This window comes from Lonchura striata, chromosome 17 (assembly GCF_046129695.1).
Source record: "Lonchura striata isolate bLonStr1 chromosome 17, bLonStr1.mat, whole genome shotgun sequence".
Lineage (NCBI taxonomy): Eukaryota > Metazoa > Chordata > Aves > Passeriformes > Estrildidae > Lonchura > Lonchura striata.
The window spans coordinates 14,861,238-14,879,194 of NC_134619.1; the positions used below are offsets into that span (position 1 = coordinate 14,861,238).

At 39.5% G+C, this 17,957-nt stretch overlaps 1 protein-coding gene across 2 annotated transcripts; it reads left to right on the forward strand.

Moving 5' to 3' along the window:
- Positions 1-12,052, forward strand: RBM12 (RNA binding motif protein 12). 2 transcript variants are annotated; one of them, XM_021536657.1, is made up of 3 exons: positions 1-124; positions 2,803-2,884; positions 7,439-12,052. In XM_021536657.1, the coding sequence occupies exon 3, from the start codon at positions 7,461-7,463 to the stop codon at positions 10,098-10,100; it is 2,640 nt and encodes an 879-aa protein (XP_021392332.1). In that variant the 5' UTR covers positions 1-124; positions 2,803-2,884; positions 7,439-7,460; the 3' UTR covers positions 10,101-12,052. The 2 variants fall into 2 exon arrangements, with proteins under 2 accessions (XP_021392332.1, XP_021392333.1); XM_021536658.1 differs by having other exon boundaries at positions 2,835-2,884.
- The last annotated feature ends 5,905 nt before the right edge of the window (positions 12,053-17,957 follow it).

Below are 17,957 nucleotides of genomic sequence, written 5' to 3' on the forward strand. Positions count from 1 at the left end.
CCCAGCGGCGCCGCATCGCGGCGGCCATTTTGTGCGGCTGCGGTTGGTGGCGCGGGGCTCGGCGCGCCGCGGGCCCGGGCGGGGTGGCTCCATTCTAACCCCTTTTTCCCGTACAGATCCCTCGGTAAGAGCGCGGCGGCGCCCGGGCAGGCCGGGCTGCCTGCCCAGTCCCGCGCTGCGAGCCCGCGGCTCGGCGGGGAGATGCGGGGAGGGAGGCCGGGCGGGCGCGTCACCGCTCACAAAGGGCCGGGCCGGGCCGGGCCGGGCGGCGCCTCCCGCCTCGGGGCGCCGAGCGGGGCCGCTCGTGCCTCGCTGCGGCCCGGCGCGCTGAGGCCCGCGGCTCGGGCCGGCCTCGGCCGCTCCCCCGTCCGTGGCTCCCCCTCGCCGCCCGCGCACGCCGAGCTGCGCGGGCAGGTGAGTCTGTGCGGGCCGAACGCAGTCGCCACGGGCCCGTCCGGCGGGGACGGCCGAGTGACCTTGCGGCGGTACCGGGGCCCGAGGCGGGGATTTGACGGGTCCGGAGCGGCGTCCGGCGGGCCGGGTGCGGGGTGCTCTGCGGTCCCGTTGTCGGCGCGGGGCCCTGGCGTGTCTCCATCCCTGGGGTGCTCAGGCGGGGCAGCTGCGCCTTGCCCCGCCCCACCCCAGGGGACGAAGCGATGCAAGCACTCCGCACTTCGCGGGGAGGAAGGTCCCCAGTGTTTGCGGCGCTGTCAACGCTCGTCGGTGGTACCCTATAAACACCTGCAGAGTTGCTGTTCAGTAGTCTCTTCTGCTAGTAAAAGTTAGCTCCGCTAAAAAAACCCCAAAACAACCAACACCAACAACCAACCAACCAAAGTATCGCCCCGCTCCCCCAAAATCTCTAAACTAAAAAAAAAAACAAACAAGCCAAAACAAACTTAAAGCCACCCTTCCCAGAAAAGAAAAAAGAAACAAAACAACTAATTAGTGTTCAAATGAGCTCCGGAAATACACAGTGTGAGTTTTCTTTCCAAAAAATCTCATGGCTCTGGTTTTACTCAAACTTACCTGTTATTCTTAGTGGTTTACTTCCCCACCTTGATTTACTGGGGTTAGGCAGGCAAATCGGATGGTTGTTTCCTTGGTGGATTCCTCTGGTTTAATAATTTGTTGTGTGTCCAATGGATGCTGGACCTTTCTGTATAACGTACAGGGTGTTGTGGAGTTTCTCTGGAGAACTCCCAGAGATGCAGTGCCAGCTCTGTGTGGAAGCACCTGTGCTCTAGCCGATGCTCCTCTAGTTTCTTTGCTTTCGCGTATTCTGTTGATTGGAAAGGTTATTTTTGCCTACAGAAGGCATGGATAGCTTTTCTTAAAGTTGAGAGATGTGACACTTGAAATGAAAAATAGATGGTATTTGGTGGAGAAGTTAAAACATAGCAGAGTGGAGTTTTGCACCTATTCTGAATGCTGCCTGGTTTTGTTTGTGTTGTCTTAGTCCACTGCAGCTCTTCAGATTGTTTTCAGTTGCGAAGAGGAACATGGTTGCTATACTAGAAGTCCATCTAATGATTTAGGCTTTTCTTCTAAAGGGAAGTTCCTTGTGCTTGAAAGATTTATCTGCTGCTTGAAGCAGGTGTGGGTTTGCATGAAACAGTTTTTCAGGTTATTGTGTTTCTTTCTGTCATTGTAAACTTCTGGTTGACACTGCTATACATGAAAGTATATAGTTGAGTTCTTCTAATATAGGATTGCATGTTTCTCTTAAAGGTCTAATAAACAAAAGTCTTATTTTTCTAAATGCATTTGCCATTTTAATATAAGTGTAGTTTTATCTTTCTCACTTCTAAGTCTACCATTAATGACCTAGAAGATATGTGAATAGTTATGTTTGTTTTAGTTCTGTTAGGGAGTTTGTTAGTACTTTTTTTCTCTAAGTTCACTTTGGTAATGATGCTTGTAACTGAAACCAGGTTGTTGGGGTTGTGTGAGAAGGAGGCAGTTATCTGTTCTTAGTGAGATTCATTCCTCAATGGCTTTCCAAAGAATCACAGTTTTAGTGTGAGGTGGTTTGCCAAGTAATGATAGAGCAAAGGTTTTCCATCCCATCTTTAAATACAAAATATTTGTGTTGCCACTTAAAATGCTTCGCTTTTTTGTTGATCTGTGAACCTGTGAAGATATTTTTTATACAGGGATGAAAAAAATGGGCATTTGATGAGGATTTGGGTAATGAAATGGCAGATTACAAATGAAAGTAGAGCATCTTACGGGAGTTCTTGCTGTGTGCTCTGTGGAGTTGACTGCATAGATATGGCTGTGAAATGTCACTTAGTTTCACCCAGCTAGTGTGACTGTGACTCAAGAGTTCTTCAGGTGCAGCTCTAGGATAGTTTTCTTAGGCGTGGCTTACTCTACCTTACTTTGTTCAAGTAAGTAGATGCACAGTTGGAGAAAGGAATACCATTATTGATGGAGCAAGGGTTTGGTAAAATTCAGGACTTTCAAGTATTTAACTTTTGTTCTTTGCCTTTGAAAGAGAAATTTGTTCACTTATTGGTGATGGGAAAATTTGGAAGGCTCTTTAAATGCTTTCTGGCTTTTTCTATATTCTTTGTGGAAGGCATCTTTATGTTTTCAAACCATACAAAAGCTCTACAATGCAATTGCCAGTAAGTCATATAGAGATTATGTATAGAAAATGAACCCTTATGATTCATTTATGTTGCAGTGCCTTGTGGTGTTGCAGGTTTGAAATTCTGTGTATACAGTTCTTTGTGGACTGTTGCTGCTATTGTGTTGCCTGCATTGATTTTTGCCTCCATTTATTCTTTATTGCAGTCTAAAAGTTGGTTTTAATTGGTTGCCCACAGGATTGGCTTGGCTTCTGCTACTTGTTAAGAAAAAACATCTGTCTTTGCAGGTAAGAGCTTTTGAATTGAAGACTTCTTTATATGCATATTGAGTATATCCTAAGAAACACATGGAGCTTTTGGCATCTGTAAATTTATCAAGTCTCAAAAGACATGAGTCAAATAATCTGTAGCTTGTCTACTCACCACTGGTGGTGGTAGTTTTGGCAATGCTTTTCTTGTAAACAGAATTTTTTGCCAAACTAATACATTTTGTTGTTTCATCAGCATGTGGTAGTCTGGAGCACTCTGCCGTTTATTTTGCACTGTTGGAAAATGCAGTTACTTTGCTACAAGCCACAGGTCTGTGTGTTTGTAACTGTTGGAGTATAGAAGTGTACATCAATTGGTTATAATTAGGTTTTGCAGAACTTAAAGGGGTCAGATAGTTTTGAATTGGCTCCAAGATGACTGTAACAGGTTGATTTTAGCCTCAAGTAAAAGACAAAACTGTAGTTTGCAGTTTTAACTTTTGTGAGACAGTCTCATGCTTAAAATTCCTCCTACAGTACCAATGTTTCTGAGGTTCTTAGTCTTCATCCAAGAATTGCCAAATATGTTTTTAGCGTGTGTGTGTATCATGTGGGTATTGTGGGTATTCATCCCAGGGGCAAGGATGAATTTTCTGAACTTTTCTATTGCACAATCCATACATCTTAAAAGGCTAATCTGGTGTGCTCATGAATTTATATGTAGGACCCAAATTATTACTATTTTAGTAACTAGCACATTGATGAGATAAATTAAATAGTATTGTCATCTTTTACATCTTTTAGTATTTTGATACTATGACAATATTTTTTATATTGTCATCTTTTAGTATTGTCACCTTTTCTTCCAGTGTAACATCAACATTTTAAAAGATATTTCTGTCAATACATGTTAAAATTCATCAAATGAGTTGAATCACGTTGGTTGTCAGCAGCCTGTAAATCTCCAGCTTTGATAACAACTTGCTAATGGGGATGGATTGTCCATAGTACGCTCCTAGGATGTTGTCTTTCCACAAATATACGAAACACACAAAATGGCAATGAAACTCACTTTTGCCTTGAAGTACCTTTTTGTACTAGGAGAAAAACAGGCAGTCTGAGAACTGACAGCCCAACAAAAAAAGCTTTCAGTGCCTGTAGAACTGATGTGTGGCCTGTTTTGTGTCTGAAGTTAATGTTGCCTCTGCATGTGCTGGTCTTTGCAAGTGAACAGTGAAATATTTGAACAGGCTTTGCATTTTCATTACTTGGAAAATTTGAGCAAGTGGATTATTACCTCCTAAGTTAATTTTGGAAAAAATGTAGTTTGTGAGTGTTTAGAAATTTAAAATTTGGCCCTTTTAGTCCTTGAGATTTTTCTGTAAATAACAGAACAGACACTACTACTTTGTCTAAGTATTGAAATTCTGAAAAAATGAAGCAGCTGTGTTATGTGTTCCTTTGTTAAAAATATTTGATTAGTCAAGTCCTTAAAATTCTTTTTATTCAGACCATGTTATTATCAGCTCTTGCTTAATATTAAGTAAGCATTTGCTTAATACTCTGCATGGAATTAACTACACTGAAGTAATTGCAGATAGTTTTTTTAGTAACTATATGCCTAAGTGGCTCTTTAGATTTTCTTGTCAGTAGTGATTTAGTGGATCTGAATAGAGTACTTAGGAACAAGACTGCAGGTACTCTCTTAGCATTTATTATGAAGTTTTGAATTTAATGCAAAACTGAAAGATTTGCATTATCCCAGAAGTTTTGTAAATGTTCAAATGCGTGAACTCTCCTGTGGCTTCATTTGTTGGTTTGTCCTCTGAGCTGAAATAATTCATAAATGCAGTTATCTAGCATGTGTCAGTTCTGCTAAAGAATGTAAGGTGTTCCAAACCAGCTGACTTTAGTACAAGGTCTTCCCACACCTTCCCAGTTGCCTTTGTTCAACCAATGGCTATATCAGATTGTCAGCCCTTTTGCATTAAGGAAATAGCTAAAAGTAGTCTCCTGCTTAACACAAGATGCTTCAAATGTCTTTAACTTCTGATACATAAAATTTCTGAAACTAATTTCTATGCATAATAGGTAGTAGAAGAAATCTAAACCTCTTGGCAAGATTTGCTTTTAGTAGTATTCCAGTTTTGAAAGCATAGGTGCCAAGCCAGGGATACTTTTATACCACTTGCTTGCCTCAGGATCATCTAATTCAGAAGCAATTCTGTAGCACAACGTAAACCTTGGGTTTACAATATGCTTTAATATAGCTTCTTTAAAGGAGGCAGAAATTTCATTTTATCTTTAATTTCAGAGATTGTTATCAATGCTAGGCAAATTTAAAATAAAACAGAATCATTATAAAACACTGCTTTTTAAAACAGTGCAAAAAGTATTAGATATGTTTTTAGATGCTTTATATAGCATAGGTCGTCCTTACATTGATTTGTGTTTTTTTTCCTTTTTTATATTGGGCAAGTTATTTTGTTGTTGGAAAATGATTGGGCAATGAATTTTATTTTCGGATTAAATGTAATTCCACTATAAGAACTAAAAGCAAGGCTGTTCCTTCTGTTGCCTCACCATAGAGATGAGAAAGTTGCTCTCAAAAAAAAATGTCCCTGAAGCTTAGTATATAGTATAAGCCTTTCTGTTGCTTTCTTTCCTTGGTGGAATAGGGGTTTTCTTAGTGGTGTTATTTCTTTTTATTTTTTTTTTTTTAATCTTCTTACGTTATGAACTGCAAGTTCTAGTCTCTCAGCATGGTGTAGTAAGGAATCTAATATTCATGCACAGTGACTAGAGCAGCAGCGCTGACTTTGTGCAAATGGGCTTATTTGCTGTTTCCTTGAGGGAGAAAAGTCCTCCACATTTTTTCTGGTGTCTGGTAATAGTTGTGGGGCAATGCCCTGTAATACCCCAGGATATTGCTTGAGTTCATTAATGTGTTGAAGAATTTAGCTCTGGTGTGTTGGTCAACAGAACAAAGTACTTAAGGACTCATTTTAGTAATCTGAGATTCCATTACACAAACAAAAGAATTGCTGCTTCTTCACCGCATAGAAGAATTGCTGCTCTTGTTTTCATTAAGTACTGGATTCAGCCTTACCTGATTAAACTGTGGCTTTACCTAGTCATTTAAGACCTGTCTTCTCTGAAGTGTTCGGATGACCTGGCCAAGCAAATGGAGCCAACTTAGAGATTTTGCTGTATGCTGGGATATAGCTGAGTTCCTGGGAGATGGTTATTGATTGTGGTTGGTCAGAGCTTTGGTAGTGGCCGGAAGTCTTTGATGCAGAGCTTTGTGGTATTGCATTGGGGCATCTGGTTGGACTTGGTCTTTAAGGTCTTTTCCAGCCTAAACAGTTGTGTGATTCTGTGATCTGGTTCATCCTTGATTTCAAATGCTGAGTTAACACTTACTGGTATGTGACTTACGGGAGCCTTGGAGATCTTCCATATGGTTACTGAACTGGCTTGTACTTAAGAAGTTTCAGAGATTAAGTGGCTCAAGTGAAGCATGGTGCTGTTCCTGATGGTTTAGGATGAGAGACTGGCTTCTGACATGTTGAATTATGCTAATATTTAATATCATGCTTTAAGCCTTTGCTGAAGGTTTGCATAAGTGACAGGTATCTAGTTTCCTCTTTATCTTCAACTTCTGATATGACCTCAGACTTCTGAGGTCACAAAGTAACTGTTCAGATCTAGCTGTTCAAAATTACCTTAAGCATCTACTAATGCCAGCTGTGGAGATAAAATTCATTTACTTATGTCTGAGACGTAAGAGGTCATGCTAGACAGAATATCTGCAACTTATTTAAAAAATAACCTTGTTTTTGAAAATTGTAAAGGTCATATAGCTATCTAGATATGCATAGATGTTAATTTAATTTAGATGAGGTCTCTATTGTCACAAAATGTCTGGGGCTAGTTTATAATAGCAAGCTTCAGGTCACCTAGACCTCTTCTAGGACGGGTCCTTTTCTAGGAGAAAAAACATCAGGTCATCATAATATAGATGCTCCCTGTCAGGATGTCTTATGGATTTCATGGTTGCTAGTTGTCCATAATGGGTTTTTGTTCTTTACCAACCCACTGTTATGTTTCTTGTTGTCTTCAGGAGGTAAAATCCTTCCCCAAATTAAAAGGAATTGTTTGTTTCCTATAGCTGTGCAGAATTTTTCAGCCATGTTGTGAGGTACAGTGGATACCATATTGGCGTATAGTAAATTACTTTTGGTTTGTGTGGCTAAAATATTCCTTTTGCTTACATTCCATTAATTAGTGATGTAATAGTTCTGATTTTTGATGTTCCTTTGGTTTTTTTAACTGACACTTGTGGATCTTAGTATAACAGCTATTTTGGAATTTCTAGCGCAAAATGTATACTGATTATGTTGGTAAATGTTTAATACTTCAGTCTGTATGAAGTAAGCAAGCATGAATAAGGAACTTGGAATATAAACACGCTTAATCTTTGCAAGATGTTATTAGGTGTATAAAAAGAATTATAGTAGATGGTGTCTCTAGGTAATTGCATGGTGTCATGAACAGTAGTCTGACATAGCCGTTGCCTTTTCTCATCTGCAGGTGTGTGTTGTTTCAGCGCAGCATGGCTGTGGTCATCCGCTTGCAAGGTCTCCCGATTGTGGCGGGGACCATGGACATTCGCCACTTCTTCTCTGGATTGACCATTCCTGATGGGGGCGTGCATATTGTAGGGGGTGAACTGGGTGAGGCTTTCATCGTTTTTGCCACTGATGAAGATGCAAGGCTTGGTATGATGCGCACAGGTGGTACAATTAAAGGGTCAAAAGTAACGTTGTTGCTGAGCAGTAAAACTGAAATGCAGAACATGATAGAGCTCAGTCGTAGGCGTTTTGAAACTGCCAATCTAGATGTGCCACCAGCAAATGCTAGCAGGTCGGGACCACCACCTAGTTCTGGAATGAGTGGAAGGGTTAACTTACCTACTACTGTACCTAACTTTAATAATCCTTCTCCTAGTGTAGTAACTGCTTCTACTACGGTGCATGAAAGCAATAAAAACATATCCACATTTTCTACTGCCAGTATTGGCACTGCACCTCCAAATCTTGGGAGTACTTTTGGTAGTCCAACATTTAGCTCAACTATACCTAGCACAGCATCCCCAATGAACACAGTACCTCCTCCACCAATCCCTCCTATCCCAGCTATGCCATCTTTGCCACCGATGCCTTCTATTCCCCCTATACCTGTTCCACCTCCTGTACCCACACTGCCTCCTGTTCCTCCAGTTCCTCCGATACCCCCTGTGCCCCCTGTACCTCCAATGACGCCTCTGCCTCCCATATCAGGAATGCCTCCTATGAATCCTCCACCTGTAGCACCCTTACCCACTGGAATGAATGGGTCTGGAGCAGCAGTGAATATGAACAGCGGCTTGAATCCATTGTTTATTGGTCCCATGAATCCTGTAAATCCTATCCAGATGAATTCTCAAGGTAGTGTCAAGCCAATTCCAATCAATCCAGATGATTTGTATGTCAGCGTTCATGGAATGCCCTTTACTGCAACAGAATCTGATGTGAAAGACTTTTTCCTTGGGCTCCGTGTGGATGCAGTCCATATGCTGAAGGATCATGTAGGTCGAAATAATGGAAATGGACTAGTTAAGTTTTTTTCTCCTCAAGATACGTTTGAAGCACTGAAGCGAAACAGAATGCTGATGATTCAGCGCTATGTTGAAGTTAGTCCTGCAACAGAGAGACAGTGGGTAGCTGCTGGAGGCCACATAACTTTCAAGCAAACCATGGGTCCCTCTGGGCAGGCACATCCTCCTCCCCAGGCTCATCCTAGGTCCAAATCTCCCACTGGACAGAAAAGGTCACGGTCAAGATCTCCCCATGAGCACGGTTTCTGTGTTTATTTGAAAGGTCTTCCCTTTGAATCGGAGAACAAACATGTGATAGATTTTTTTAAAAAGTTGGATATAGTTGAGGACAGCATTTATATAGCTTATGGACCTAATGGGAAAGCAATTGGGGAGGGGTTTGTTGAGTTCAGGAATGAAGCTGATTATAAAGCAGCTTTGTGTCATCATAAGCAGTATATAGGTAATCGCTTCATTCAGGTACATCCAATTACTAAAAAGGCAATGTTAGAAAAGATAGATATGATTCGTAAAAGATTGCAGAACTTCAGCTATGACCAGAGGGAAATTCTGATGAATGCTGAGGGAGAATCAGGCTTGCCAAAACTGTGTGCACATATATCTAATATTCCATACAATATAACAAAAATGGAAATACTTCAGTTTCTAGAGGGATTGGCTGTAGAAGAAAACTCTGTACAAATTCTTGTTGATAATAATGGGCAAGGTTTAGGACAAGCACTAGTTCAGTTTAAAGCTGAAGATGATGCTCATAAGGCAGAACGCTTGCACCGTAAAAAACTGAATGGAAGAGATGTTAATTTGCGTTTGATAACTGTAGAAGAAATGAGAGATATTGAGAGAAACCCAGCATCTCAAGGAAAAAAGATCCTGAAAATACCAATCCAGGGAAATGCAGCTGTGCCAGGAGCACAGGGCCCTGGTGGAGATGAGCATGCCTTCTTGGGGGGAAATGCTAAAGACACAAACAATGGTCCTCCATTTAATTTCCCTGGTAACTTCAGTGGGTCTAGCACATTTGGTCCCCCTTTACCGCCACCTGGAATAGGTGGCTTTCCTGATTCTAGACCAGGAATACCCACAGTTGCAGCTAGTGGTTTACCTGGTGCAAGTATTGAGGTACCAGGTTTTGCAGGTGGTCCTGCTAATTTGAGTGGACCAGCAGGTTTTGCAGGGGGTCCTCAGACATTTGGTAATGGTCCTGGCAATTTAAGTGGGCCCCCTGCCTTCGGTGCTGGTCCTCCAGCAATTGCTAGTGGTCTTGGACATTTAAGTGGACCTCCAGGGTTTGGACCTGGACCAGGAAACATACATATTGGTGGACCCCCAGGTTTTGGAACAGGGTCTGGGAAGCCAGGGCCAACTGTCATTAAAGTGCAGAATATGCCCTTTACAGTTTCGGTGGATGAAATTTTGGATTTCTTTTATGGTTACCAAGTGATTCCTGGTTCCGTGTGCTTAAAATACAATGAAAAAGGCATGCCCACTGGAGAAGCAATGGTTGCATTTGAGTCTCGTGATGAAGCTATGGCAGCTGTTGTTGATTTAAATGACAGACCTATAGGTTCCAGAAAAGTAAAACTTCTATTAGGGTAGCTGTTCATCAAGTAGTTGTAGAATAGATATTCATAGTGCTGTGACAAACGCATCTGGATTGGTTTTTATAGTATTTCCAGGATAGAACCTGTGGATTGTTTAAATTGTAAAACAGAGGGGTTTTGATAAAACAGAGCACTGGGTTAGCCATTACATGAGAAACACTGCAATGAGAGAGGTGTGGTGGATTTTCCTCTTACAAATATGTGGAGAAGCTGGACAGATTCTTATTCGTCATAAAAGTTTGGTAAACTCTTCTGGATACAGTGCTTTTTGAGAAACTGAGATTGGTTTGACATAGTCTTGGATAAGGGAAATAGATGAAGTCAGTGAAGCTCTTCAGTGGTGTTCTTGTAAGCCATTGTAAATTAGATAGCTATTTTTAGATTTGGTTAAAAGCTGGCTGAATTTGCTTTGTTCACAGGTCAAAGCTTTGTTTAAAGTCCTAATTTTATTCTGCAACTGAATGAATTCTCAGTGTACACAGATCAATTGTTTTGTGTATGTATCTTTCTTTTTTCAAAAATTCTCACTGTATGAACAGTTGAATTATGCCCTTTGCTGATATGTCTACCAAACTAATTCCTATGAGTATGAGCAGAATCGTTCTGTAAAATTCAAGCTGTTCTGTGTGGTATAACCTTTAGTAATTTATATATTGCAATTATAACTGTGCAGAATAAGACTTTTGCCACAAGTATAGCTAACCTCAAATTTAAATCATATGAGTTTTATAGTACATTTTAAATGTTTTCAGTTGAAAATAATAATTATTGTTTAAGTAGCTTGATTTGTTAGGATTACACGAATCAGTTGAGAAAGGATCTTTGACACTAGTTGGATATTAGTGTTTCTCACATGTCTCTTGAACTCCTCACATAGAGTCTCTGCTAAGAGAACAAAAATGGTGATTATTAGTAGAAGATTGGAGTCCAGATAAAGTTTTAAATTAGGTTATAATGGAAGAAACTTGTATCTTCAGCAACTCTGTTGTGAATTACTGCTGTGGGTGAATTCAGAGATAAAATTTATTTTTCTCCAAAACTTGAAAGTACTGAGTTTACTATATATTTTTGCAATAAAGTTGTGCTGTTGTATTCAAAGTCTGTAAAGAATTACCATTTTCTTTGTTGTGCAGTGAAACCTTCCATGGAAAAACAGAGAAATGGAAAGGAAGTAATTACACAAGTGAAAAGTAGAAATTTTTTGGTTCATCCTTGCTTGGCTTATGATAAATTTTAAGATTTGGACATTGCCTGAAAAAAATCCTGCTATTCCCTGCAAATCATTGTACTTAAACACAGTAGACTTCAAAGTATTTTTGGTTTTTTTTTGACAAAGAAGAACAGTGCTTTTTGGTGTTGCATACCATGGAACACTGAAGTGTATGGGCAGGCAAAATTGAGAGGTGCACGTGGCAACAGTTTTATTCATGTGGTGTGTAGGAGAGATTTGCAAACCTGTGCAGCTCTACATCCTGAGAGGATTTCACAGTACAGGAATGCATGGAAGGATTGTATAAAGGTGTACTTCAATAAAGAGGCGGTTGCATTACACAGATGCTTCTGTAATTCATTAGCATAATTTTGTTTTGACAGATTACTAGGTGGTCCCAACTTTTGAAAAGTCATGTGATTTGTATATACTGTTTAAAATTAAGCCTCCTGTTAATAAAGCTGTCTGTTTCTGAAGCTTCATGTTATGCATTTCAACAGTCTTTGGGAGTAATGTTTCAACAGCAGATCTTTGTTTCTTTTTTTAACCCCGACAGTCTGAAAGTACTCTTCCTAATGTCAGAAAGATGTGTGTGATTAGGAGTCAAGTCAGTTTATTTTAAAATTTTGCTCTTTGTTTTTTAAGCAACTTTTATTAAAGTTTCATACTATATTGGAGTTTTTTGGGTGCTTGTTTCTTCATGTTTCATATTAGAATAAAATTACTGAAAAGGAAAACTTGGCTTCATTGTTCACAGAATTGATTTAAGATATTAGTGTGTGTTTACTCACCAAAACTGGTGATAACTGCTGTTTCAAGTTCAAATGCATCACAACAATGCTTGCCTTGTTGTGAAATGTAATTAAACTACAGGTGTCTGGAATTAGATACACAGTTCTGTATTACTGTCTTTTGATTTCACATCGTGATCCTCTTGGTAATGGATCCAAGGCTTCTAGTGTTTGGGTTAGACACAGCATATGCTGTGAAACATGCTTGTGTGCCTGTTCCTTTGGACTTGCTAAAAGTGCAGGTTTGTTTTGGAAAGCTGTTTTCCGATTCTTGATTTTTCGTTATGATCTAAAGATGTTTAAATGCTTATCTGAAAAAAGAGCATGAAACAGAAAGCCATGGGTGTTGGGAACATTGACTTGGATGGAATGTTTAAATGGAGGATTTGGGATGGGGCAGGGGCTCTTTGTTTTGCCGAGCAGTTGATTCTCCTTATAATTTAGCATAAACTAGTAAATATCCACTCTTCCTTAAGAGTAGGCTCTTGGAAAAAAATAGGAAGTCATAGCATGCTTAGGTTTTTTGTATCTATAAGAAACAGTACATCAACTGAAATAGTTACAGTTGATCCTTAAAACATAAACAGAGAAAAGTTCATTATCAAGGGTCAGTACAAAGTGTTTACTGTAACAATGTGATTTCATGTTAGAAGTAGCCTTAAACTGCATGTTACACTAAATTATGAGCAATACCTGTAGACTATATATCTAGAGTTCATAAAATTGCTTACTTAGCACTTGTCTGTATTCGTGAACAGCCTTAAAAATAGGGAGTAGGACCTCTGAGGTCCCATCTCCAATGTGGAACATATGAAACTGCCATTGGATGTAACACCCCAAGCTGATTGCAAGCAAGAGGTAGCCTGCTCAAACCCCCAGTTGTTTTGACCTTGATGCCTTGAGTGTCAGGAAGTTAACACCCTTGATGTCCCGATTTCTCCAAATAATGGCAAAAAGGTACTTTTGTTTATATAACTGGCTAAGCTGGTGTTTTTAGCAGTTCCTTATGCGTGTCTAAGTTTTACTGTTAAAAAAAAGTTGTGAATGTAACATTTTACCACGTCTTGTTTTATGTATGGGTTTTTTTCCCCATCCTAAATAGAAATTAATGCAATTAGTCAATGATAAAATTGTAACTTACATGAAAACATTTCAGTAGTTGGGTGACAGTGTGACTTAATATTACCAAATTTCAGGCAATTACCCGTTAATGTCACAGTCAGATTTTGTTGGCATTCTGCAATATCAGCATTAAAAGCAGTTCTTTACCAATGAATTGTTGCTATGGTCTGAACGTAGATTTATGAGAAGTTTGAGGCTTTGTAGGTTTAAAGAAACCTGAAGGATGCTTTATTTTAAGTAGCATTCCTTTCACAGCATGTAGTATTTTCTTTGAGTGTCTATGTTCTGAATTTGTCTTGAGTGGAGAGAAAGATTGATGCAAAAATGAAGATTATAGTTGTGTAGCAGATGACATTGAAGGTCTGCCTTGTAAAAATATATGTGCTGCTCAGTTCCACATTGCTCATGCTGTCCCTAAAGTCATGATAAAAAGTCAGGCTATACTCAGTGAAATCAGCAGCTTTTTTTGCTGAGAGTATTTTGGAGTGCTGAAGACTGTAGACTCCACAAAAGAGTATGTTTCTAGGCACACCAGTGGTGCATTAAATGTAAATAATTATTTGTTTAATTTATTATTTTGGTTTCTCTGTTTTGTTTCTCCTTAGTCTGCTGCTGTGGTGGTTCCTAAATTGCTGCTTCTCGTAGCAAGTGCTGTTGGCCCTCATTGGGTTTTTCAGCAGCACTGAACTGTGTTGGCCTTGTGATCTGCAAAACTGAAACTACTATGTATTATGGACCATTTAAAACATCTGGCTGGCCAATGGACCACTGTTTGAGAGCAGTTTATGTTCATTATTCAGATACATGGCTTAGACCCTGAAACAGGTTTGCAATTCCTGTTGAATATGGACTCTAGTGGAGAAGACAACTAGTTGCTGTATTTGCTTATTGGTTGGAAAGAAGCAGTTTTGAAACTGGACGTAGTAGGAGACATATAGTTGGAATTCAGGGAAGTTTACAAATTAGTTTTATGTCAGTTTGCTGCTTTAGATGTGCATGTCTTTGAAAAGAAAATTAGATGCTAAATTTTGTTGCTGCAAGGTTTTTCATAAACTCTGCTTTGGTCTGGAGGCAGAGTTGGCCAATACATTTGGTTGTCTTTGCTCTTTTCCAGGTTTGCTAATGCTCCTTGCTGGTCTGTGGCTGTATTTTTTTTCATGTTAGGAAAACTGATCTCGAGTTTGTGTACAGAGGGAAAGGAAGGGAAGCTGTTTCATGCTTCTGCAGGAAGAGTAACTTCAAAGTGGTCTCTTCCTATCTGTTTTTTTGCAGTGAGAATGTGATTGCAGTTCAGAGATTTTTTTTTTCCACAGTCTGGATTTTTCCATGGAATGAAAACTTGTTGGTTGGTAGTACGCACATTGATTTGTGTCTGTGTACTGAAATCCACCTCTCTTTCCCTAACTCATGATCAGGTAGGTCTAACTGTGGCTAGTTTTCTATAAAGATGATGTTAGTAATTTTCTTGGAGCTTTGTTACTATGTGGAATGTTTGGGTGTTGTTTGTGCAAGGAATGTTTCCCACCTCCCTGACTTGGATGCTTTTCACTCCTGGCTATAAACACCAAACGCAAAAAAAAAAGCAGCCCTAAAAGGGTCCAGCCTGAACATGGCTGTCAGATGGTTTAGCTGTGACTCCTTTTCACTTGCTGGTATTCATTTTTGTGCAAATTCCTTTGTTACCCTACTGGGTTTGTTTGTGTATTCACAGCATGACAGCTTCAGAGAGAATTAGCCAGATGAGTTCTACCTGAGTTCCTTTACTGCTTCTGCAGAGGCAAAGCTTATGTCTTTGTGGCTATCTTTCTTGTGTGTTCTCGTGTCTACAGCCTGAAATTCAAATGGTCTTACTAGTTGCTTCCCAAATACCTTTGGTAAGCTTTCAGAAACGGGGAATGTATCTTCTTTCAGCATGAGTCTGAATTCCACAAAATCAGTTTGTAACTCTGTATTTGCTGTTCTCATACCAGCTTCACCATTTTCCTCAACTTTTGAATGCTTTTGCAGTGAATCGCCAGTGAATTAGACCTAGTTGATCATAGCCAGGAAAGACTTTGGGGCCTGGAGTGGGGGTTGCCCTTGCAGTCCACAGTACACAGGGGTGTCAATTTAATTTCCCTGTAAAGTTTAAAACCAAAAAGAAAGGACTTTTAAGGCTTGGACAGGGAAAATAGCAATTAATCATGTCTAAAACTGTCTCTGGCATAGTGTGCCTTTTGTGCTGGTCACTACTTCAGGAAGGCTGGTGACTCTTTCAACTCTTCGTGTTGTAGTTACAGTACAGTTAAACAAGGAATTGGTTGGATTGTATGGCTGTGATTTCTTACCATCTGAAAGAAGGTGGAACTTCCAGCTGGCAATTTGAGAGTTTGGAACAAATAGTTTAATGTCTACTGTTTTCCATTGAATATGAATATGTGGATGTAGCACTGCTCTATGTGATTGTAGAAAGCTTAGAAATGCTTTTTAGTCACTTAGGCAGATTTGGGGAGGAAAACAGTGATATAATCAGAACATAAACTACTTCAATAGTTCCTTTTAAATAATGTTGAGTGTCTTTTATGATGAAATTCATAGGATCTCTGTTACTAAAATGTAAAGCCTCTGTGTAGCACTCATTTGTTAGTGACCTTGCTGTGGTGGCATTTGCTAGAATGTGCTTCCCAATGAGGTTTTTGTGAAACTTCTTTGTTTTCAGCAGTATAACCAAAGCATTGCTACTTGTTTTGACAGGAGGATGGATAGGGATTGTGGAAAGTCCTTGCTTGTTTGATCAGGAAGCTCAGCTCTGAAGGGAAAATGATGGTTGCCAATACTTTTTCATTATTGGGCAAATGTTTCCAATACAAGGGCAGAATTTATAAACCATGTGTGTTTGAGCAACACTAGTGCAACCAGCTATAAAAGTGAAGAGGCTAATTAAAAGTAACATTAGACACTGGCAGTTCACTGACTGAAGTGTATGGGAAACCCTGTTGCTTAAGGAGGGGAGGCAGAGTTATTAAATATCAAAATTCATCTGCTTAGGGTTCCCCCACTACATTTTAGCTTTGCTGCGGAGCCAGGTCCAGTCTTATATGAATACATGAGAGTGTTTTTAATAGCACTTAGAGCTCTCTTCAGATACTGACTTGAGTGCTTTTGGGAGGTATGTGTGCAGAGTGGTGGTGTTATAGCTAATTTGTCTCTCAGTAACTGGTATGCAAGTGGCAGAATGTTTTCATCCTCATTTTAAGGGAACTTCAACTTTATCATGAGAGATGAGGCCTTAGGGGGGAAATTGAAAGACAGAGGCCAAACTGTCAAGCTTTACCTATAGTGAAAACAGCCAAGTGCTGTGATCTAATGAAGAATGGACATGGATTCAGAAAGTTCAGCACTGAGTTTGTGTGAAAAGGAGCACAATAAATCAGGGACTAAATACTTATATTCTTAAACTGATCTGAAATGTAAAATCAGCTGTTATAGAATGTATGAGATAGGTAAATGATCTAAATGAGTTGCTGTTAAACAGTTAAACTTGAGCTCTGCAGAGTCTTATTCTTAGATTGTAAATAAGAATATTTTTGTTGGTAACTCTTTTTAAAGTTTGGGGTTTTTTTAAGACAACTGTAGTTGTTATCACTTACGTCAGTGTGTATATTTTAACTGGATGCATCTCTTAAAAAAGCTTTTCAAGTATATGTGGAAAATTACATGCACAACACCATGACCTACTGCACAAATGTCTTGAATTTTTTGAAGGCCTTTTTTTGTCTTCTGGACACTTAGCCCTACTTTTGGGTAACTGACACTAGTTTTGTTAAGCAAATAACCCAATTGGCACTTTTTCCTTGCAGCGCAGGCACTATATCATGCTACTTCTTTGAATGAATAGGCAGTATTTGGCTACTTTAATGTCTCCAGGAACAAAAGACTTTGTAGTCTTTTCCTTCTGCGTGATAGTTTGTGTTACTTTTTGTATCAAATTTTGCCTTAAGTTAGGTCTGTAAAAAAAAGCTTCAAGCAGAAAAACCAGTAAGTTTTCTGAAACCTAAAATGTTTAGTTTTAAACTAAATAATGAGTGAATGTACTATGAATCCTAATCAATCTGCAAGTAATGTATCTCTATGAAATACCAGCTATTTCAGTGCAGTGACTGGAATGAATATATAACCATAGAATCACTTAATTTTGTTATGAAAGGTGACAGGAATCCCTGTAACTGTGTTCTGTGCCAGCCATGGTGTGGTGATGTAGTATAACCTTCTCTGTCTTGTTTAAGTTTGAAGAAATAATTTAGGTAGGAAGAACCTGCTTTTTGTATTTTTTTTAGGCAGCTCACAGATACTGTTTTAATATTCTTGTGCTTTCCAAATCCCCCTGCTACTGCATTAGGTTCACATAAAAGCTCTGAATCTATGATGGACAAATGACTGTGGTGCCAAATTCAGTCTGATGTTTGTCCTGACTGCTGTCTGCTTGAGACAGGTAGTGCAGTTTGTAATGCAGTTTGTAATGCAAGTTTGCAGGTTCCACCTAATGGTGGTAACTTTGAGTCTCTCTGCTTGGAATGAATATAATTTATTTAATTCTTTTGTAGCTGTTAAATTTACTCTAGGTTTTTCATAGAGAGGTGGCTTGGAGAATTTGGTCTGCTTCAATTCAGTCATGTTTCTTAAAAGTTCATGGAAACTATTCATTTCATTCTGAGAAAATAAAGAGGGTCTCTGGTGGGAGTTGTAGGAG